The sequence below is a fragment of the Poecilia mexicana genome, unplaced genomic scaffold, assembly GCF_051168715.1.
Source record: "Poecilia mexicana isolate PSO_F unplaced genomic scaffold, ASM5116871v1 scaffold_23, whole genome shotgun sequence".
Classification (NCBI taxonomy): Eukaryota; Metazoa; Chordata; class Actinopteri; order Cyprinodontiformes; family Poeciliidae; genus Poecilia; species Poecilia mexicana.
In genome coordinates, this window is record NW_028263392.1 from 22,775,056 (window position 1) to 22,795,851 (window position 20,796).

Sequence of the window (20,796 nt, forward strand, 5' to 3'; positions counted from 1 at the left end):
GATAAGCAAAGCAACAACTGTTAGATCAGTGGCAAAAGCCACATAGACTTACACAGCGGCAATGTGCCACCCTCTAGTCCTTTAAATGAACATGACATGGCGTCTATATTCCGTGTGAAACACCTTTGAACCTGAGCTTACCGTGAAAGAATCCAGCGTTGCGCAATCTGTTTGGAAGAAAGTTGAAATTAGACCTGGCTTCAAGATGTCTTTTAAAGTAACAGTTGTACCGGGCTTTTCTGAAGGAATTTCTCAGCGAAGCATTGGCCACACATACCTGGGAAGGCCTCCTGCAGTGATTCCAGGCTTGATCTCACGTCCATTGAAACGTCCAGTGGCAGGATCTTCAGGCTTTCCATGAGGCCAGTGACTCTGAAAAGAAGAAAGGAAAACCGGCATTAACGGGACTGGTATGGGACCGTAGTTTGATGTGGATCAAATGCCAAGGATCAAATTTCCATCTTAGGGGTTTGGTCTTACATAGCTCCGTAGGATTCACAGCTGATGTTCCTGGGTATCACCTGCAGGCTGTCAGGTTGGATGCTTGCTATCACAGGAATCAAATAGACTTGGAACCACAGCTGGTAGTCTTGTACTTCAAAGACGTCAAATTTAAGAGCAAGGCTGCTCAGAGTCAGGTTGAAGATGGTCTCTCGTACCGCCACATTTTGGATGTAGGTTGTGTTTGTCTGTTGGGGAAAGCAAGAAAATTGTAACTCAGGAGGACCTTTCATTCCAAGAGTATCCCGCAAACAGCTCAACAAGGTCCGTGGCAGGGCCTTGGACTCTGCTTTCATCAAAACCAACACAAAAGATTTCTTGGCCAACATTTGATCTGCCAATCATTTGAAATACGTGTTGCCTTCATTTACTTTTTACCTCTATTATATACCATATTAGTCCTAAGCAGGAGTTTTATGACGTATCATGGGGGTGGGGGGGGGGGGAAGGAGATCTAGAAGAAAAACTTTGGAGCAAAATGACAAAGTTAAAGTTTGGCATTTACCTGCTGGAGGGACTGTGTGAACACTAGGAAAAACTGACCAAGCTGCTCCACATTGCCGGACTCTGTCAAGTTTGTGAGCACCTCCTTTACGAGTGTGGCATCCTCCAGAGCATTGCTGCCTGGATCTGTTAGGAGCTCTGCTTTCTGTGCGGGTGAAAGAACGCTCACAAGTGCTTCCTGATGAAACAAACCAAGAGAACACGTGAATTTCATCTTTTCTCTTTCACATGACGCACCACGCCGTGTGTGGGGCTGCCACAAAAACTGTGCTCTAGTTCTTGCAGAGCATCTACAGTAGGATGTGTGGCTTACCTGAGAGAGGTTGAAGAATTTGAGCTCAGAATATGTTGCGTATGGAGAAAATGGGCCCAGGTTTGTTTCCACCCACTGGGAGTCGGTCTGGATGTTTTCCCTGCAAGCTAAGGCACATGTATGCACATGTCAACTTTCCTTTCTTCTGTCTATTTCGTCCATTTTTGTTTTAATCGTTATGAGGGATTTGTACTTTACCATCAACAAAGCCATGGCCAAGACACCAGCGTGTTGATATAGAAAGCTTACCTGGCTGGTTGATGACATCAGCAGAGTTTTTCAGGTACTGCAGCAAAACGGCTGCAATTTCTTTTTGTCTGTCCTGACCCACGGCAGACACAACTTTGCCCATCCCACTCACACTGCAAAAATTGGAATAAATCTTTTAGACACGTCCCCTTAAGAGTTCTCTGTGATGTGGAGCATTCAAAACGTTGATGTTCTTAATACACAACTCACATGACTTGGTATTTTGTGCAGTTGATGTTGGTAATTACGCCTTGGAGCATTTGTGGAGTGAAACTTGGGAGAACCGGGACCAGTTTGACATGGAACCAGTCAAAAAGATCCTTTTCAGGGAACTCTGGGAAGAAGGGACCGATGATGATGTAGGTCTTGTTCATGATGCGATCTCTCACGTCAACTTGAAACTCTGGAACCTTAATATTCATGACAGGAGAGAAATCCAATACCACTTAGTTGCTACGATGCAAGTCCACCGTGTGGTACTTTTGAAAAGCAGCAAACACAGTAAGGTCCTATGAATTGCTGCAATATTATGATTTCAATAGCTTTTCAGTATCATTTGACATAGCTTTTAAAACGGGGATTCTTGTGCCACTTGAAGGTGTAGCTTACCTCCCCCTTCTCTGTAAGTTTGGTAAAGAATGCGTCCACGTTTTCAACAGCGTTTCCAACCTCCAGTCGCTCAAAGACTTTATCGACAAATTGTGTGTCATTTGAGATGTCTGTGCTCAGCAGTAACTCTGCTACCTGAGAGGGAGACAGTTTCGACAAGGCTTCGGCCTGCAACGATAGGAAACAAGAATTCAGCTTGAAGTCATTGTGCAACTTCGGGGCAGAAAATTCTGCAGAGCCCCCCTTAAATCTCGTCAACTGCTTTAGTTACTCACACTGGAGAAGTTTGGATAAAGGGCTTGCAAATCCCCTACGCTCGCAAATTGAGAGAAATTGCCAAGGTTGGCCTGTAGCCAGAGCTGACTACTATTAGCAGATGACACGCAGCCTGGGTCTGCAAAACAACAGGAGTCAGAACACCGCCCAGTGTACAATCACTACGTCACCAAGGAGGCCCGGGGAGCCTGCATGCGCCTACCTGGCAAATCCTTTCTGGAAAGGAACGGTTGGATGAAGTGAGTAAAGACTGCTCGCTTTCTGTCGACGTCCATCAATGGGCTTTGGTTGCTGAATGCTCCGATGCTAAAATTTGAGCAAGGGATTTTAACGTCATAGGAATCTGCCAGTTTCTTTGAGATATTGTGAACGCTCATGCAATAAGTCCTCCAGGTACTTACACAATCTGGTAGGTCTGGCAGCTGAAGTTGTAGGTGCCGAGGCAGAAGAGGAAGTTTGTTGAGGGGGAGGCCAGGAATGGCCCGAGACGCGCCTGGAACCAACTTTTAACAAAATCCTCACTCTTCAGTTGATCCTGTGTAAGGTTTTTAGCAACCACTTCTCTCAGAGCATCAAGAGGATTGGAATAGGCAGCGCTCATGGCGGTGGGGGCCTAGAATTTGGGGAAAGACGGGTTGCATTTAGAGACGACACCGAAAAGCGCTCAGTATTTTTGAAATGATGGCGCTGGACATACCATGTCAGAGAATGAGGCGAGAGCCTGGCTGAGTACGGGAGAGGCTTTTTGGAAAAGAAGCTGCCAAACTTCCACCACGTACATCTGGTTGCTTTCCAGAGAGCACTTCAAGAGCTTGGCCAAGTTTTCTGCTGAGAGTCTTCTTGTCTGGAGAAGAAATAAATCAAACTTTGAGCACGTAGGGTTGTTTTGGATTTACAGCTTGCAATGAAACATCTTACCGGGGCACAGGCATGTTCAGTGACGGTGAAGTTGCACACGGCTCCGGGAGAATTGTCATTTTCCAGTGCTTGGAGTCGAGAGCTGTGCAATGTAACCATAAAACATTGTAGCCTTGGTTACATTGGGCAAACCCACTTGCTAACACTGCATCACATAAGACTGTCATGCCCTTACCTGTCTACCTCGGAGCAGATGAGTTTTTCTGTAAAAACACCAGAATTGTGCATGAGCTACTGCTATTTGACACATTATATGTTGTTTCATCAATTCATAGATGGGTTATTCTCAGCAAACTTACCATCAACATGTGTGTCTTTGCACTGGGGATAAGCAAAGCAACAACTGTTAGATCAGTGGCAAAAGCCACATAGACTTACACAGCGGCAATGTGCCACCCTCTAGTCCTTTAAATGAACATGACATGGCGTCTATATTCCGTGTGAAACACCTTTGAACCTGAGCTTACCGTGAAAGAATCCAGCGTTGCGCAATCTGTTTGGAAGAAAGTTGAAATTAGACCTGGCTTCAAGATGTCTTTTAAAGTAACAGTTGTACCGGGCTTTTCTGAAGGAATTTCTCAGCGAAGCATTGGCCACACATACCTGGGAAGGCCTCCTGCAGTGATTCCAGGCTTGATCTCACGTCCATTGAAACGTCCAGTGGCAGGATCTTCAGGCTTTCCATGAGGCCAGTGACTCTGAAAAGAAGAAAGGAAAACCGGCATTAACGGGACTGGTATGGGACCGTAGTTTGATGTGGATCAAATGCCAAGGATCAAATTTCCATCTTAGGGGTTTGGTCTTACATAGCTCCGTAGGATTCACAGCTGATGTTCCTGGGTATCACCTGCAGGCTGTCAGGTTGGATGCTTGCTATCACAGGAATCAAATAGACTTGGAACCACAGCTGGTAGTCTTGTACTTCAAAGACGTCAAATTTAAGAGCAAGGCTGCTCAGAGTCAGGTTGAAGATGGTCTCTCGTACCGCCACATTTTGGATGTAGGTTGTGTTTGTCTGTTGGGGAAAGCAAGAAAATTGTAACTCAGGAGGACCTTTCATTCCAAGAGTATCCCGCAAACAGCTCAACAAGGTCCGTGGCAGGGCCTTGGACTCTGCTTTCATCAAAACCAACACAAAAGATTTCTTGGCCAACATTTGATCTGCCAATCATTTGAAATACGTGTTGCCTTCATTTACTTTTTACCTCTATTATATACCATATTAGTCCTAAGCAGGAGTTTTATGACGTATCATGGGGGTGGGGGGGGGGGGGAAGGAGATCTAGAAGAAAAACTTTGGAGCAAAATGACAAAGTTAAAGTTTGGCATTTACCTGCTGGAGGGACTGTGTGAACACTAGGAAAAACTGACCAAGCTGCTCCACATTGCCGGACTCTGTCAAGTTTGTGAGCACCTCCTTTACGAGTGTGGCATCCTCCAGAGCATTGCTGCCTGGATCTGTTAGGAGCTCTGCTTTCTGTGCGGGTGAAAGAACGCTCACAAGTGCTTCCTGATGAAACAAACCAAGAGAACACGTGAATTTCATCTTTTCTCTTTCACATGACGCACCACGCCGTGTGTGGGGCTGCCACAAAAACTGTGCTCTAGTTCTTGCAGAGCATCTACAGTAGGATGTGTGGCTTACCTGAGAGAGGTTGAAGAATTTGAGCTCAGAATATGTTGCGTATGGAGAAAATGGGCCCAGGTTTGTTTCCACCCACTGGGAGTCGGTCTGGATGTTTTCCCTGCAAGCTAAGGCACATGTATGCACATGTCAACTTTCCTTTCTTCTGTCTATTTCGTCCATTTTTGTTTTAATCGTTATGAGGGATTTGTACTTTACCATCAACAAAGCCATGGCCAAGACACCAGCGTGTTGATATAGAAAGCTTACCTGGCTGGTTGATGACATCAGCAGAGTTTTTCAGGTACTGCAGCAAAACGGCTGCAATTTCTTTTTGTCTGTCCTGACCCACGGCAGACACAACTTTGCCCATCCCACTCACACTGCAAAAATTGGAATAAATCTTTTAGACACGTCCCCTTAAGAGTTCTCTGTGATGTGGAGCATTCAAAACGTTGATGTTCTTAATACACAACTCACATGACTTGGTATTTTGTGCAGTTGATGTTGGTAATTACGCCTTGGAGCATTTGTGGAGTGAAACTTGGGAGAACCGGGACCAGTTTGACATGGAACCAGTCAAAAAGATCCTTTTCAGGGAACTCTGGGAAGAAGGGACCGATGATGATGTAGGTCTTGTTCATGATGCGATCTCTCACGTCAACTTGAAACTCTGGAACCTTAATATTCATGACAGGAGAGAAATCCAATACCACTTAGTTGCTACGATGCAAGTCCACCGTGTGGTACTTTTGAAAAGCGGCAAACACAGTAAGGTCCTATGAATTGCTGCAATATTATGATTTCAATAGCTTTTCAGTATCATTTGACATAGCTTTTAAAACGGGGATTCTTGTGCCACTTGAAGGTGTAGCTTACCTCCCCCTTCTCTGTAAGTTTGGTAAAGAATGCGTCCACGTTTTCAACAGCGTTTCCAACCTCCAGTCGCTCAAAGACTTTATCGACAAATTGTGTGTCATTTGAGATGTCTGTGCTCAGCAGTAACTCTGCTACCTGAGAGGGAGACAGTTTCGACAAGGCTTCGGCCTGCAACGATAGGAAACAAGAATTCAGCTTGAAGTCATTGTGCAACTTCGGGGCAGAAAATTCTGCAGAGCCCCCCTTAAATCTCGTCAACTGCTTTAGTTACTCACACTGGAGAAGTTTGGATAAAGGGCTTGCAAATCCCCTACGCTCGCAAATTGAGAGAAATTGCCAAGGTTGGCCTGTAGCCAGAGCTGACTACTATTAGCAGATGACACGCAGCCTGGGTCTGCAAAACAACAGGAGTCAGAACACCGCCCAGTGTACAATCACTACGTCACCAAGGAGGCCCGGGGAGCCTGCATGCGCCTACCTGGCAAATCCTTTCTGGAAAGGAACGGTTGGATGAAGTGAGTAAAGACTGCTCGCTTTCTGTCGACGTCCATCAATGGGCTTTGGTTGCTGAATGCTCCGATGCTAAAATTTGAGCAAGGGATTTTAACGTCATAGGAATCTGCCAGTTTCTTTGAGATATTGTGAACGCTCATGCAATAAGTCCTCCAGGTACTTACACAATCTGGTAGGTCTGGCAGCTGAAGTTGTAGGTGCCGAGGCAGAAGAGGAAGTTTGTTGAGGGGGAGGCCAGGAATGGCCCGAGACGCGCCTGGAACCAACTTTTAACAAAATCCTCACTCTTCAGTTGATCCTGTGTAAGGTTTTTAGCAACCACTTCTCTCAGAGCATCAAGAGGATTGGAATAGGCAGCGCTCATGGCGGTGGGGGCCTAGAATTTGGGGAAAGACGGGTTGCATTTAGAGACGACACCGAAAAGCGCTCAGTATTTTTGAAATGATGGCGCTGGACATACCATGTCAGAGAATGAGGCGAGAGCCTGGCTGAGTACGGGAGAGGCTTTTTGGAAAAGAAGCTGCCAAACTTCCACCACGTACATCTGGTTGCTTTCCAGAGAGCACTTCAAGAGCTTGGCCAAGTTTTCTGCTGAGAGTCTTCTTGTCTGGAGAAGAAATAAATCAAACTTTGAGCACGTAGGGTTGTTTTGGATTTACAGCTTGCAATGAAACATCTTACCGGGGCACAGGCATGTTCAGTGACGGTGAAGTTGCACACGGCTCCGGGAGAATTGTCATTTTCCAGTGCTTGGAGTCGAGAGCTGTGCAATGTAACCATAAAACATTGTAGCCTTGGTTACATTGGGCAAACCCACTTGCTAACACTGCATCACATAAGACTGTCATGCCCTTACCTGTCTACCTCGGAGCAGATGAGTTTTTCTGTAAAAACACCAGAATTGTGCATGAGCTACTGCTATTTGACACATTATATGTTGTTTCATCAATTCATAGATGGGTTATTCTCAGCAAACTTACCATCAACATGTGTGTCTTTGCACTGGGGATAAGCAAAGCAACAACTGTTAGATCAGTGGCAAAAGCCACATAGACTTACACAGCGGCAATGTGCCACCCTCTAGTCCTTTAAATGAACATGACATGGCGTCTATATTCCGTGTGAAACACCTTTGAACCTGAGCTTACCGTGAAAGAATCCAGCGTTGCGCAATCTGTTTGGAAGAAAGTTGAAATTAGACCTGGCTTCAAGATGTCTTTTAAAGTAACAGTTGTACCGGGCTTTTCTGAAGGAATTTCTCAGCGAAGCATTGGCCACACATACCTGGGAAGGCCTCCTGCAGTGATTCCAGGCTTGATCTCACGTCCATTGAAACGTCCAGTGGCAGGATCTTCAGGCTTTCCATGAGGCCAGTGACTCTGAAAAGAAGAAAGGAAAACCGGCATTAACGGGACTGGTATGGGACCGTAGTTTGATGTGGATCAAATGCCAAGGATCAAATTTCCATCTTAGGGGTTTGGTCTTACATAGCTCCGTAGGATTCACAGCTGATGTTCCTGGGTATCACCTGCAGGCTGTCAGGTTGGATGCTTGCTATCACAGGAATCAAATAGACTTGGAACCACAGCTGGTAGTCTTGTACTTCAAAGACGTCAAATTTAAGAGCAAGGCTGCTCAGAGTCAGGTTGAAGATGGTCTCTCGTACCGCCACATTTTGGATGTAGGTTGTGTTTGTCTGTTGGGGAAAGCAAGAAAATTGTAACTCAGGAGGACCTTTCATTCCAAGAGTATCCCGCAAACAGCTCAACAAGGTCCGTGGCAGGGCCTTGGACTCTGCTTTCATCAAAACCAACACAAAAGATTTCTTGGCCAACATTTGATCTGCCAATCATTTGAAATACGTGTTACCTTCATTTACTTTTTACCTCTATTATATACCATATTAGTCCTAAGCAGGAGTTTTATGACGTATCATGGGGGTGGGGGGGGGAAGGAGATCTAGAAGAAAAACTTTGGAGCAAAATGACAAAGTTAAAGTTTGGCATTTACCTGCTGGAGGGACTGTGTGAACACTAGGAAAAACTGACCAAGCTGCTCCACATTGCCGGACTCTGTCAAGTTTGTGAGCACCTCCTTTACGAGTGTGGCATCCTCCAGAGCATTGCTGCCTGGATCTGTTAGGAGCTCTGCTTTCTGTGCGGGTGAAAGAACGCTCACAAGTGCTTCCTGATGAAACAAACCAAGAGAACACGTGAATTTCATCTTTTCTCTTTCACATGACGCACCACGCCGTGTGTGGGGCTGCCACAAAGACTGTGCTCTAGTTCTTGCAGAGCATCTACAGTAGGATGTGTGGCTTACCTGAGAGAGGTTGAAGAATTTGAGCTCAGAATATGTTGCGTATGGAGAAAATGGGCCCAGGTTTGTTTCCACCCACTGGGAGTCGGTCTGGATGTTTTCCCTGCAAGCTAAGGCACATGTATGCACATGTCAACTTTCCTTTCTTCTGTCTATTTCGTCCATTTTTGTTTTAATCGTTATGGGGGATTTGTACTTTACCATCAACAAAGCCATGGCCAAGACACCAGCGTGTTGATATAGAAAGCTTACCTGGCTGGTTGATGACATCAGCAGAGTTTTTCAGGTACTGCAGCAAAACGGCTGCAATTTCTTTTTGTCTGTCCTGACCCACGGCAGACACAACTTTGCCCATCCCACTCACACTGCAAAAATTGGAATAAATCTTTTAGACACGTCCCCTTAAGAGTTCTCTGTGATGTGGAGCATTCAAAACGTTGATGTTCTTAATACACAACTCACATGACTTGGTATTTTGTGCAGTTGATGTTGGTAATTACGCCTTGGAGCATTTGTGGAGTGAAACTTGGGAGAACCGGGACCAGTTTGACATGGAACCAGTCAAAAAGATCCTTTTCAGGGAACTCTGGGAAGAAGGGACCGATGATGATGTAGGTCTTGTTCATGATGCGATCTCTCACGTCAACTTGAAACTCTGGAACCTTAATATTCATGACAGGAGAGAAATCCAATACCACTTAGTTGCTACGATGCAAGTCCACCGTGTGGTACTTTTGAAAAGCAGCAAACACAGTAAGGTCCTATGAATTGCTGCAATATTATGATTTCAATAGCTTTTCAGTATCATTTGACATAGCTTTTAAAACGGGGATTCTTGTGCCACTTGAAGGTGTAGCTTACCTCCCCCTTCTCTGTAAGTTTGGTAAAGAATGCGTCCACGTTTTCAACAGCGTTTCCAACCTCCAGTCGCTCAAAGACTTTATCGACAAATTGTGTGTCATTTGAGATGTCTGTGCTCAGCAGTAACTCTGCTACCTGAGAGGGAGACAGTTTCGACAAGGCTTCGGCCTGCAACGATAGGAAACAAGAATTCAGCTTGAAGTCATTGTGCAACTTCGGGGCAGAAAATTCTGCAGAGCCCCCCTTAAATCTCGTCAACTGCTTTAGTTACTCACACTGGAGAAGTTTGGATAAAGGGCTTGCAAATCCCCTACGCTCGCAAATTGAGAGAAATTGCCAAGGTTGGCCTGTAGCCAGAGCTGACTATTATTGGCAGATGACACACAGCCTGGGTCTGCAAAACAACAGGAGTCAGAACACCGCCCAGTGTACAATCACTACGTCACCAAGGAGGCCCGGGGAGCCTGCATGCGCCTACCTGGCAAATCCTTTCTGGAAAGGAACGGTTGGATGAAGTGAGTAAAGACTGCTCGCTTTCTGTCGACGTCCATCAATGGGCTTTGGTTGCTGAATGCTCCGATGCTAAAATTTGAGCAAGGGATTTTAACGTCATAGGAATCTGCCAGTTTCTTTGAGATATTGTGAACGCTCATGCAATAAGTCCTCCAGGTACTTACACAATCTGGTAGGTCTGGCAGCTGAAGTTGTAGGTGCCGAGGCAGAAGAGGAAGTTTGTTGAGGGGGAGGCCAGGAATGGCCCGAGACGCGCCTGGAACCAACTTTTAACAAAATCCTCACTCTTCAGTTGATCCTGTGTAAGGTTTTTAGCAACCACTTCTCTCAGAGCATCAAGAGGATTGGAATAGGCAGCGCTCATGGCGGTGGGGGCCTAGAATTTGGGGAAAGACGGGTTGCATTTAGAGACGACACCGAAAAGCGCTCAGTATTTTTGAAATGATGGCGCTGGACATACCATGTCAGAGAATGAGGCGAGAGCCTGGCTGAGTACGGGAGAGGCTTTTTGGAAAAGAAGCTGCCAAACTTCCACCACGTACATCTGGTTGCTTTCCAGAGAGCACTTCAAGAGCTTGGCCAAGTTTTCTGCTGAGAGTCTTCTTGTCTGGAGAAGAAATAAATCAAACTTTGAGCACGTAGGGTTGTTTTGGATTTACAGCTTGCAATGAAACATCTTACCGGGGCACAGGCATGTTCAGTGACGGTGAAGTTGCACACGGCTCCGGGAGAATTGTCATTTTCCAGTGCTTGGAGTCGAGAGCTGTGCAATGTAACCATAAAACATTGTAGCCTTGGTTACATTGGGCAAACCCACTTGCTAACACTGCATCACATAAGACTGTCATGCCCTTACCTGTCTACCTCGGAGCAGATGAGTTTTTCTGTAAAAACACCAGAATTGTGCATGAGCTACTGCTATTTGACACATTATATGTTGTTTCATCAATTCATAGATGGGTTATTCTCAGCAAACTTACCATCAACATGTGTGTCTTTGCACTGGGGATAAGCAAAGCAACAACTGTTAGATCAGTGGCAAAAGCCACATAGACTTACACAGCGGCAATGTGCCACCCTCTAGTCCTTTAAATGAACATGACATGGCGTCTATATTCCGTGTGAAACACCTTTGAACCTGAGCTTACCGTGAAAGAATCCAGCGTTGCGCAATCTGTTTGGAAGAAAGTTGAAATTAGACCTGGCTTCAAGATGTCTTTTAAAGTAACAGTTGTACCGGGCTTTTCTGAAGGAATTTCTCAGCGAAGCATTGGCCACACATACCTGGGAAGGCCTCCTGCAGTGATTCCAGGCTTGATCTCACGTCCATTGAAACGTCCAGTGGCAGGATCTTCAGGCTTTCCATGAGGCCAGTGACTCTGAAAAGAAGAAAGGAAAACCGGCATTAACGGGACTGGTATGGGACCGTAGTTTGATGTGGATCAAATGCCAAGGATCAAATTTCCGTCTTAGGGGTTTGGTCTTACATAGCTCCGTAGGATTCACAGCTGATGTTCCTGGGTATCACCTGCAGGCTGTCAGGTTGGATGCTTGCTATCACAGGAATCAAATAGACTTGGAACCACAGCTGGTAGTCTTGTACTTCAAAGACGTCAAATTTAAGAGCAAGGCTGCTCAGAGTCAGGTTGAAGATGGTCTCTCGTACCGCCACATTTTGGATGTAGGTTGTGTTTGTCTGTTGGGGAAAGCAAGAAAATTGTAACTCAGGAGGACCTTTCATTCCAAGAGTATCCCGCAAACAGCTCAACAAGGTCCGTGGCAGGGCCTTGGACTCTGCTTTCATCAAAACCAACACAAAAGATTTCTTGGCCAACATTTGATCTGCCAATCATTTGAAATACGTGTTACCTTCATTTACTTTTTACCTCTATTATATACCATATTAGTCCTAAGCAGGAGTTTTATGACGTATCATGGGGGCGGGGTGGGGGGGGGAAGGAGATCTAGAAGAAAAACTTTGGAGCAAAATGACAAAGTTAAAGTTTGGCATTTACCTGCTGGAGGGACTGTGTGAACACTAGGAAAAACTGACCAAGCTGCTCCACATTGCCGGACTCTGTCAAGTTTGTGAGCACCTCCTTTACGAGTGTGGCATCCTCCAGAGCATTGCTGCCTGGATCTGTTAGAAGCTCTGCTTTCTGTGCGGGTGAAAGAACGCTCACAAGTGCTTCCTGATGAAACAAACCAAGAGAACACGTGAATTTCATCTTTTCTCTTTCACATGACGCACCACGCCGTGTGTGGGGCTGCCACAAAGACTGTGCTCTAGTTCTTGCAGAGCATCTACAGTAGGATGTGTGGCTTACCTGAGAGAGGTTGAAGAATTTGAGCTCAGAATATGTTGCGTATGGAGAAAATGGGCCCAGGTTTGTTTCCACCCACTGGGAGTCGGTCTGGATGTTTTCCCTGCAAGCTAAGGCACATGTATGCACATGTCAACTTTCCTTTCTTCTGTCTATTTCGTCCATTTTTGTTTTAATCGTTATGGGGGATTTGTACTTTACCATCAACAAAGCCATGGCCAAGACACCAGCGTGTTGATATAGAAAGCTTACCTGGCTGGTTGATGACATCAGCAGAGTTTTTCAGGTACTGCAGCAAAACGGCTGCAATTTCTTTTTGTCTGTCCTGACCCACGGCAGACACAACTTTGCCCATCCCACTCACACTGCAAAAATTGGAATAAATCTTTTAGACACGTCCCCTTAAGAGTTCTCTGTGATGTGGAGCATTCAAAACGTTGATGTTCTTAATACACAACTCACATGACTTGGTATTTTGTGCAGTTGATGTTGGTAATTACGCCTTGGAGCATTTGTGGAGTGAAACTTGGGAGAACCGGGACCAGTTTGACATGGAACCAGTCAAAAAGATCCTTTTCAGGGAACTCTGGGAAGAAGGGACCGATGATGATGTAGGTCTTGTTCATGATGCGATCTCTCACGTCAACTTGAAACTCTGGAACCTTAATATTCATGACAGGAGAGAAATCCAATACCACTTAGTTGCTACGATGCAAGTCCACCGTGTGGTACTTTTGAAAAGCGGCAAACACAGTAAGGTCCTATGAATTGCTGCAATATTATGATTTCAATAGCTTTTCAGTATCATTTGACATAGCTTTTAAAACGGGGATTCTTGTGCCACTTGAAGGTGTAGCTTACCTCCCCCTTCTCTGTAAGTTTGGTAAAGAATGCGTCCACGTTTTCAACAGCGTTTCCAACCTCCAGTCGCTCAAAGACTTTATCGACAAATTGTGTGTCATTTGAGATGTCTGTGCTCAGCAGTAACTCTGCTACCTGAGAGGGAGACAGTTTCGACAAGGCTTCGGCCTGCAACGATAGGAAACAAGAATTCAGCTTGAAGTCATTGTGCAACTTCGGGGCAGAAAATTCTGCAGAGCCCCCCTTAAATCTCGTCAACTGCTTTAGTTACTCACACTGGAGAAGTTTGGATAAAGGGCTTGCAAATCCCCTACGCTCGCAAATTGAGAGAAATTGCCAAGGTTGGCCTGTAGCCAGAGCTGACTATTATTGGCAGATGACACACAGCCTGGGTCTGCAAAACAACAGGAGTCAGAACACCGCCCAGTGTACAATCACTACGTCACCAAGGAGGCCCGGGGAGCCTGCATGCGCCTACCTGGCAAATCCTTTCTGGAAAGGAACGGTTGGATGAAGTGAGTAAAGACTGCTCGCTTTCTGTCGACGTCCATCAATGGGCTTTGGTTGCTGAATGCTCCGATGCTAAAATTTGAGCAAGGGATTTTAACGTCATAGGAATCTGCCAGTTTCTTTGAGATATTGTGAACGCTCATGCAATAAGTCCTCCAGGTACTTACACAATCTGGTAGGTCTGGCAGCTGAAGTTGTAGGTGCCGAGGCAGAAGAGGAAGTTTGTTGAGGGGGAGGCCAGGAATGGCCCGAGACGCGCCTGGAACCAACTTTTAACAAAATCCTCACTCTTCAGTTGATCCTGTGTAAGGTTTTTAGCAACCACTTCTCTCAGAGCATCAAGAGGATTGGAATAGGCAGCGCTCATGGCGGTGGGGGCCTAGAATTTGGGGAAAGACGGGTTGCATTTAGAGACGACACCGAAAAGCGCTCAGTATTTTTGAAATGATGGCGCTGGACATACCATGTCAGAGAATGAGGCGAGAGCCTGGCTGAGTACGGGAGAGGCTTTTTGGAAAAGAAGCTGCCAAACTTCCACCACGTACATCTGGTTGCTTTCCAGAGAGCACTTCAAGAGCTTGGCCAAGTTTTCTGCTGAGAGTCTTCTTGTCTGGAGAAGAAATAAATCAAACTTTGAGCACGTAGGGTTGTTTTGGATTTACAGCTTGCAATGAAACATCTTACCGGGGCACAGGCATGTTCAGTGACGGTGAAGTTGCACACGGCTCCGGGAGAATTGTCATTTTCCAGTGCTTGGAGTCGAGAGCTGTGCAATGTAACCATAAAACATTGTAGCCTTGGTTACATTGGGCAAACCCACTTGCTAACACTGCCTCACATAAGACTGTCATGCCCTTACCTGTCTACCTCGGAGCAGATGAGTTTTTCTGTAAAAACACCAGAATTGTGCATGAGCTACTGCTATTTGACACATTATATGTTATTTCATCAATTCATAGATGGGTTATTCTCAGCAAACTTACCATCAACATGTGTGTCTTTGCACTGGGGATAAGCAAAGCAACAACTGTTAGATCAGTGGCAAAAGCCACATAGACTTATACAGCGGCAATGTGCCACCCTCTAGTCCTTTAAATGAACATGACATGGCGTCTATATTCCGTGTGAAACACCTTTGAACCTGAGCTTACCGTGAAAGAATCCAGCGTTGCGCAATCTGTTTGGAAGAAAGTTGAAATTAGACCTGGCTTCAAGATGTCTTTTAAAGTAACAGTTGTACCGGGCTTTTCTGAAGGAATTTCTCAGCGAAGCATTGGCCACACATACCTGGGAAGGCCTCCTGCAGTGATTCCAGGCTTGATCTCACGTCCATTGAAACGTCCAGTGGCAGGATCTTCAGGCTTTCCATGAGGCCAGTGACTCTGAAAAGAAGAAAGGAAAACCGGCATTAACGGGTCTGGTATGGGACCGTAGTTTGATGTGGATCAAATGCCAAGGATCAAATTTCCGTCTTAGGGGTTTGGTCTTACATAGCTCCGTAGGATTCACAGCTGATGTTCCTGGGTATCACCTGCAGGCTGTCAGGTTGGATGCTTGCTATCACAGGAATCAAATAGACTTGGAACCACAGCTGGTAGTCTTGTACTTCAAAGACGTCAAATTTAAGAGCAAGGCTGCTCAGAGTCAGGTTGAAGATGGTCTCTCGTACCGCCACATTTTGGATGTAGGTTGTGTTTGTCTGTTGGGGAAAGCAAGAAAATTGTAACTCAGGAGGACCTTTCATTCCAAGAGTATCCCGCAAACAGCTCAACAAGGTCCGTGGCAGGGCCTTGGACTCTGCTTTCATCAAAACCAACACAAAAGATTTCTTGGCCAACATTTGATCTGCCAATCATTTGAAATACGTGTTGCCTTCATTTACTTTTTACCTCTATTATATACCATATTAGTCCTAAGCAGGAGTTTTATGACGTATCATGGGGGCGGGGTGGGGGGGGGAAGGAGATCTAGAAGAAAAACTTTGGAGCAAAATGACAAAGTTAAAGTTTGGCATTTACCTGCTGGAGGGACTGTGTGAACACTAGGAAAAACTGACCAAGCTGCTCCACATTGCCGGACTCTGTCAAGTTTGTGAGCACCTCCTTTACGAGTGTGGCATCCTCCAGAGCATTGCTGCCTGGATCTGTTAGAAGCTCTGCTTTCTGTGCGGGTGAAAGAACGCTCACAAGTGCTTCCTGATGAAACAAACCAAGAGAACACGTGAATTTAATCTTTTCTCTTTCACATGACGCACCACGCCGTGTGTGGGGCTGCCACAAAGACTGTGCTCTAGTTCTTGCAGAGCATCTACAGTAGGATGTGTGGCTTACCTGAGAGAGGTTGAAGAATTTGAGCTCAGAATATGTTGCGTATGGAGAAAATGGGCCCAGGTTTGTTTCCACCCACTGGGAGTCGGTCTGGATGTTTTCCCTGCAAGCTAAGGCACATGTATGCACATGTCAACTTTCCTTTCTTCTGTCTATTTCGTCCATTTTTGTTTTAATCGTTATGAGGGATTTGTACTTTACCATCAACAAAGCCATGGCCAAGACACCAGCGTGTTGATATAGAAAGCTTACCTGGCTGGTTGATGACATCAGCAGAGTTTTTCAGGTACTGCAGCAAAACGGCTGCAATTTCTTTTTGTCTGTCCTGACCCACGGCAGACACAACTTTGCCCATCCCACTCACACTGCAAAAATTGGAATAAATCTTTTAGACACGTCCCCTTAAGAGTTCTCTGTGATGTGGAGCATTCAAAACGTTGATGTTCTTAATACACAACTCACATGACTTGGTATTTTGTGCAGTTGATGTTGGTAATTACGCCTTGGAGCATTTGTGGAGTGAAACTTGGGAGAACCGGGACCAGTTTGACATGGAACCAGTCAAAAAGATCCTTTTCAGGGAACTCTGGGAAGAAGGGACCGATGATGATGTAGGTCTTGTTCATGATGCGATCTCTCACGTCAACTTGAAACTCTGGAACCTTAATATTCATGACAGGAGAGAAATCCAATACCACTTAGTTGCTACGATGCAAGTCCACCGTGTGGTACTTTTGAAAAGCGGCAAACACAGTAAGGTCCTATGAATTGCTGCAATATTATGATTTCAATAGCTTTTCAGTATCATTTGACATAGCTTTTAAAACGGGGATTCTTGTGCCACTTGAAGGTGTAGCTTACCTCCCCCTTCTCTGTAAGTTTGGTAAAGAATGCGTCCACGTTTTCAACAGCGTTTCCAACCTCCAGTCGCTCAAAGACTTTATCGACAAATTGTGTGTCATTTGAGATGTCTGTGCTCAGCAGTAACTCTGCTACCTGAGAGGGAGACAGTTTCGACAAGGCTTCGGCCTGCAACGATAGGAAACAAGAATTCAGCTTGAAGTCATTGTGCAACTTCGGAGCAGAAAATTCTGCAGAGCCCCCCTTAAATCTCGTCAACTGCTTTAGTTACTCACACTGGAGAAGTTTGGATAAAGGGCTTGCAAATCCCCTACGCTCGCAAATTGAGAGAAATTGCCAAGGTTGGCCTGTAGCCAGAGCTGACTACTATTGGCAGATGACACGCAGCCTGGGTCTGCAAAACAACAGGAGTCAGAACACCGCCCAGTGTACAATCACTACGTCACCAAGGAGGCCCGGGGAGCCTGCATGCGCCTACCTGGCAAATCCTTTCTGGAAAGGAACGGTTGGATGAAGTGAGTAAAGACTGCTCGCTTTCTGTCGACGTCCATCAATGGGCTTTGGTTGCTGAATGCTCCGATGCTAAAATTTGAGCAAGGGATTTTAACGTCATAGGAATCTGCCAGTTTCTTTGAGATATTGTGAACGCTCATGCAATAAGTCCTCCAGGTACTTACACAATCTGGTAGGTCTGGCAGCTGAAGTTGTAGGTGCCGAGGCAGAAGAGGAAGTTTGTTGAGGGGGAGGCCAGGAATGGCCCGAGACGCGCCTGGAACCAACTTTTAACAAAATCCTCACTCTTCAGTTGATCCTGTGTAAGGTTTTTAGCAACCACTTCTCTCAGAGCATCAAGAGGATTGGAATAGGCAGCGCTCATGGCGGTGGGGGCCTAGAATTTGGGGAAAGACGGGTTGCATTTAGAGACGACACCGAAAAGCGCTCAGTATTTTTGAAATGATGGCGCTGGACATACCATGTCAGAGAATGAGGCGAGAGCCTGGCTGAGTACGGGAGAGGCTTTTTGGAAAAGAAGCTGCCAAACTTCCACCACGTACATCTGGTTGCTTTCCAGAGAGCACTTCAAGAGCTTGGCCAAGTTTTCTGCTGAGAGTCTTCTTGTCTGGAGAAGAAATAAATCAAACTTTGAGCACGTAGGGTTGTTTTGGATTTACAGCTTGCAATGAAACATCTTACCGGGGCACAGGCATGTTCAGTGACGGTGAAGTTGCACACGGCTCCGGGAGAATTGTCATTTTCCAGTGCTTGGAGTCGAGAGCTGTGCAATGTAACCATAAAACATTGTAGCCTTGGTTACATTGGGCAAACCCACTTGCTAACACTGCATCACATAAGACTGTCATGCCCTTACCTGTCTACCTCGGAGCAGATGAGTTTTTCTGTAAAAACACCAGAATTGTGCATGAGCTACTGCTATTTGACACATTATATGTTGTTTCATCAATTCATAGATGGGTTATTCTCAGCAAACTTACCATCAACATGTGTGTCTTTGCACTGGGGATAAGCAAAGCAACAACTGTTAGATCAGTGGCAAAAGCCACACAGACTTATACAGCGGCAATGTGCCACCCTCTAGTCCTTTAAATGAACATGACATGGCGTCTATATTCCGTGTGAAACACCTTTGAACCTGAGCTTACCGTGAAAGAATCCAGCGTTGCGCAATCTGTTTGGAAGAAAGTTGAAATTAGACCTGGCTTCAAGATGTCTTTTAAAGTAACAGTTGTTCCGGGCTTTTCTGAAGGAATTTCTCAGCGAAGCATTGGCCACACATACCTGGGAAGGCCTCCTGCAGTGATTCCAGGCTTGATCTCACGTCCATTGAAACGTCCAGTGGCAGGATCTTCAGGCTTTCCATGAGGCCAGTGACTCTGAAAAGAAGAAAGGAAAACCGGCATTAACGGGACTGGTATGGGACCGTAGTTTGATGTGGATCAAATGCCAAGGATCAAATTTCCGTCTTAGGGGTTTGGTCTTACATAGCTCCGTAGGATTCACAGCTGATGTTCCTGGGTATCACCTGCAGGCTGTCAGGTTGGATGCTTGCTATCACAGGAATCAAATAGACTTGGAACCACAGCTGGTAGTCTTGTACTTCAAAGACGTCAAATTTAAGAGCAAGGCTGCTCAGAGTCAGGTTGAAGATGGTCTCTCGTACCGCCACATTTTGGATGTAGGTTGTGTTTGTCTGTTGGGGAAAGCAGGAAAATTGTAACTCTCTTTTGATAATGACTTTCATGCTAATGAAATAATGACAACATTGAGGTAATGTTGGTCTTTACCTCTTTACTTAATATTGAAAACTTCTGAAAAAAATGGTTCAGTTGCTCATCATCTCCAGACATCGTCACGTTTTTGATGATTAGTCTGACAAAGTCGGCATCTTCCAAAGCACCGCTGTCTGGATCCAGGATCAGCTCTGCTCTCTGCTGTGGTGACAGTTTCTCCAGCACATCGCTCTGTTTCAACACAATTGTTGTCTATCAGTTCACTAAAACTTTTTTCCTCGGTATATATTTTTCCCTGTTTTTTTTTCGGTATAAAACTTTACTTACTCCAGAAAAATTTCTGTTCATTGTTTTGAGGTCTTGAAGTGTTGCAAAGACCAAGAAGCTCTGAATGTTTTTGTCCAGCCAGTCTTCACTTCCTTCCACATTTTCTGTGCATCCAGCTTCTGTTTAAATTAAATTAATGGCATACTAAAAACTTTAATTTACTGTTTTTATATGAAACAATTTTTTTATCAGACTTTCTGCTGCATTTTTTTTGTTTGTTTCCTTTTTTGTTTTACTAACCAAAAAATACATTTCTTCACCCAGACATTCCTCTTTTTCTTACCTGCTTTTTCCTTTCTGGTCAGATACACCCGAATGAAGTTGCTGTAGATTTGTTCCCTCTCTGTTGTCTGAGATGTCTCAAGTCTTTCGCTGAGAGACTTCACCCTAAGACATTTATTTAATCTAAATCATTTCACTTTAATTCCATAAATATATATCTCTCTTGTATACAGAATAAATTTGCAGCCAGTGGCAACCACAAGAGTAGCACAGATGGAATAATCATCTTTGTTCAGCATGAACCCATTGGACAGTCCTAACAGAGAAGTTTCATGTTTTACCATCTTTTTCAGGTTTAGTTTATCCTGGATCTTGATTGGACCAATTTCTCCTGTTATGGGTCTTGAGTTGTTGCTAAATGTGAAAAGGTGCTTTACAAAGATACTGAAGTGAAATCCGTGCAGAGGAGTTATTCAAAATGCAGCTTTGTCTGTATCTTAAGCTAGTTTTATTCAATATTGACCAAATCATCCTGAAGATGTTTTGATCTGCTTTTTAAATTACACTCACATTTGCACCATTTGCTGTTTGGAGGCACCTTTTGAAAAAATAGTTACCATCGCCTGTAAGAGGCTTCCTTTCTGTTGGAATTACCTAAAGCACGTTTCTGAGTGAGACTTACTGGAGCTGTAATTAAGTTTAATTGCTTCATCATCTACTTTTTAATCTCCTTTAAACTGTTGGTACTGCTTTCCAGTCTTGTGCGAAATTCTGTTCCCCTGTGTTCCCCTGCACTCCCAACGGCGGATCTGACCATTCTCACGGCATTTCTGATCGATTTCTCGGTAAAAACAACTCATATAATCATGTCAAGGTTGTAACTTTCAGTTTAACCGGCAGTTCGCAAAATCGTAAAATAAATAAATAAATACATAAGTAAATAAACAAATTAATTTTTCATAAACTAACTGTGCTTATCCCTCCCATCATCAACAATAAATCCTGTAAGTTTGGAGACATTGGCTTTTTATTTGCC

At 44.9% G+C, this 20,796-nt stretch overlaps 5 protein-coding genes across 5 annotated transcripts in view; all 5 read right to left on the bottom strand.

The window, feature by feature from the left end:
- Positions 1-66: 66 nt before the first annotated feature.
- Positions 67-3,676, bottom strand: LOC148152656 (uncharacterized). The gene is made up of 14 exons (XM_088003387.1): positions 3,546-3,676; positions 3,371-3,452; positions 3,150-3,296; positions 2,854-3,065; positions 2,655-2,758; positions 2,452-2,570; positions 2,177-2,344; positions 1,778-1,977; positions 1,568-1,680; positions 1,319-1,425; positions 1,007-1,183; positions 481-689; positions 278-372; positions 67-167 (listed from the first exon to the last, which is right to left on the bottom strand). Exons 1-14 carry the CDS (start codon positions 3,596-3,598, stop codon positions 82-84), a joined length of 1,872 nt encoding a protein of 623 aa, XP_087859513.1. The 5' UTR covers positions 3,599-3,676; the 3' UTR covers positions 67-81.
- Positions 3,677-3,762: 86 nt separating this feature from the next.
- Positions 3,763-7,373, bottom strand: LOC148152657 (uncharacterized). Its single transcript, XM_088003388.1, has 14 exons — positions 7,243-7,373; positions 7,068-7,149; positions 6,847-6,993; positions 6,551-6,762; positions 6,352-6,455; positions 6,149-6,267; positions 5,874-6,041; positions 5,475-5,674; positions 5,265-5,377; positions 5,016-5,122; positions 4,704-4,880; positions 4,177-4,385; positions 3,974-4,068; positions 3,763-3,863 (listed from the first exon to the last, which is right to left on the bottom strand). The coding sequence occupies exons 1-14, from the start codon at positions 7,293-7,295 to the stop codon at positions 3,778-3,780; spliced, it is 1,872 nt and encodes a 623-aa protein (XP_087859514.1). The 5' UTR covers positions 7,296-7,373; the 3' UTR covers positions 3,763-3,777.
- An 86-nt stretch (positions 7,374-7,459) lies between these two features.
- LOC148152658 (uncharacterized) lies at positions 7,460-11,070 on the bottom strand. The gene is made up of 14 exons (XM_088003389.1): positions 10,936-11,070; positions 10,761-10,842; positions 10,540-10,686; positions 10,244-10,455; positions 10,045-10,148; positions 9,842-9,960; positions 9,567-9,734; positions 9,168-9,367; positions 8,958-9,070; positions 8,709-8,815; positions 8,397-8,573; positions 7,874-8,082; positions 7,671-7,765; positions 7,460-7,560 (listed from the first exon to the last, which is right to left on the bottom strand). The coding sequence occupies exons 1-14, from the start codon at positions 10,986-10,988 to the stop codon at positions 7,475-7,477; spliced, it is 1,872 nt and encodes a 623-aa protein (XP_087859515.1). The 5' UTR covers positions 10,989-11,070; the 3' UTR covers positions 7,460-7,474.
- An 82-nt stretch (positions 11,071-11,152) lies between these two features.
- LOC148152659 (uncharacterized) lies at positions 11,153-18,469 on the bottom strand. Its single transcript, XM_088003179.1, has 28 exons — positions 18,332-18,469; positions 18,157-18,238; positions 17,936-18,082; positions 17,640-17,851; positions 17,441-17,544; positions 17,238-17,356; positions 16,963-17,130; positions 16,564-16,763; positions 16,354-16,466; positions 16,105-16,211; positions 15,793-15,969; positions 15,265-15,473; positions 15,062-15,156; positions 14,872-14,951; positions 14,634-14,689; positions 14,459-14,540; positions 14,238-14,384; positions 13,942-14,153; positions 13,743-13,846; positions 13,540-13,658; positions 13,265-13,432; positions 12,866-13,065; positions 12,656-12,768; positions 12,407-12,513; positions 12,095-12,271; positions 11,567-11,775; positions 11,364-11,458; positions 11,153-11,253 (listed from the first exon to the last, which is right to left on the bottom strand). The coding sequence occupies exons 1-28, from the start codon at positions 18,382-18,384 to the stop codon at positions 11,168-11,170; spliced, it is 3,741 nt and encodes a 1,246-aa protein (XP_087859305.1). The 5' UTR covers positions 18,385-18,469; the 3' UTR covers positions 11,153-11,167.
- A 94-nt stretch (positions 18,470-18,563) lies between these two features.
- Positions 18,564-20,796, bottom strand: part of LOC148152660 (uncharacterized) — a 6,624-nt gene continuing 4,391 nt past the window's right edge. The window contains exons 9-14 of the mRNA XM_088003393.1: positions 19,822-19,925; positions 19,539-19,657; positions 19,266-19,442; positions 18,963-19,171; positions 18,760-18,854; positions 18,564-18,649 (exon numbers count right to left, since the gene is read on the bottom strand). Coding sequence (XP_087859519.1) covers positions 18,564-18,649; positions 18,760-18,854; positions 18,963-19,171; positions 19,266-19,442; positions 19,539-19,657; positions 19,822-19,925 — 790 coding nt within the window. The remainder of the gene's footprint in view (positions 18,650-18,759; positions 18,855-18,962; positions 19,172-19,265; positions 19,443-19,538; positions 19,658-19,821; positions 19,926-20,796) is intronic.

Excerpts from the sequence above, each read along its gene's own strand:
- LOC148152656 (XM_088003387.1), bottom strand. The coding sequence starts at position 3,598 with ATGCACAATTCTGGTGTTTTTACAGAAAAACTCATCTGCTCCGAGGTA. Across the intron at positions 3,453-3,545 it reads ATCTGCTCCGAGGTAGACAG|CTCTCGACTCCAAGCACTGG; the intron begins GTAAGGGCATGA and ends TACATTGCACAG. Across the intron at positions 168-277 it reads ACTGCAGGAGGCCTTCCCAG|ATTGCGCAACGCTGGATTCT; the intron begins GTATGTGTGGCC and ends TCTTCCAAACAG.
- LOC148152657 (XM_088003388.1), bottom strand. The coding sequence starts at position 7,295 with ATGCACAATTCTGGTGTTTTTACAGAAAAACTCATCTGCTCCGAGGTA. Across the intron at positions 5,378-5,474 it reads TGCACAAAATACCAAGTCAT|TGTGAGTGGGATGGGCAAAG; the intron begins GTGAGTTGTGTA and ends CAATTTTTGCAG. Across the intron at positions 4,386-4,703 it reads TCACACAGTCCCTCCAGCAG|ACAAACACAACCTACATCCA; the intron begins GTAAATGCCAAA and ends TTTCCCCAACAG.
- LOC148152658 (XM_088003389.1), bottom strand. The coding sequence starts at position 10,988 with ATGCACAATTCTGGTGTTTTTACAGAAAAACTCATCTGCTCCGAGGTA. Across the intron at positions 10,843-10,935 it reads ATCTGCTCCGAGGTAGACAG|CTCTCGACTCCAAGCACTGG; the intron begins GTAAGGGCATGA and ends TACATTGCACAG. Across the intron at positions 9,961-10,044 it reads TTCCAGAAAGGATTTGCCAG|ACCCAGGCTGTGTGTCATCT; the intron begins GTAGGCGCATGC and ends GTTGTTTTGCAG.
- LOC148152659 (XM_088003179.1), bottom strand. The coding sequence starts at position 18,384 with ATGCACAATTCTGGTGTTTTTACAGAAAAACTCATCTGCTCCGAGGTA. Across the intron at positions 14,154-14,237 it reads TCGCCTCATTCTCTGACATG|GCCCCCACCGCCATGAGCGC; the intron begins GTATGTCCAGCG and ends CCCAAATTCTAG. Across the intron at positions 13,066-13,264 it reads AACTTACAGAGAAGGGGGAG|GTTCCAGAGTTTCAAGTTGA; the intron begins GTAAGCTACACC and ends ATGAATATTAAG.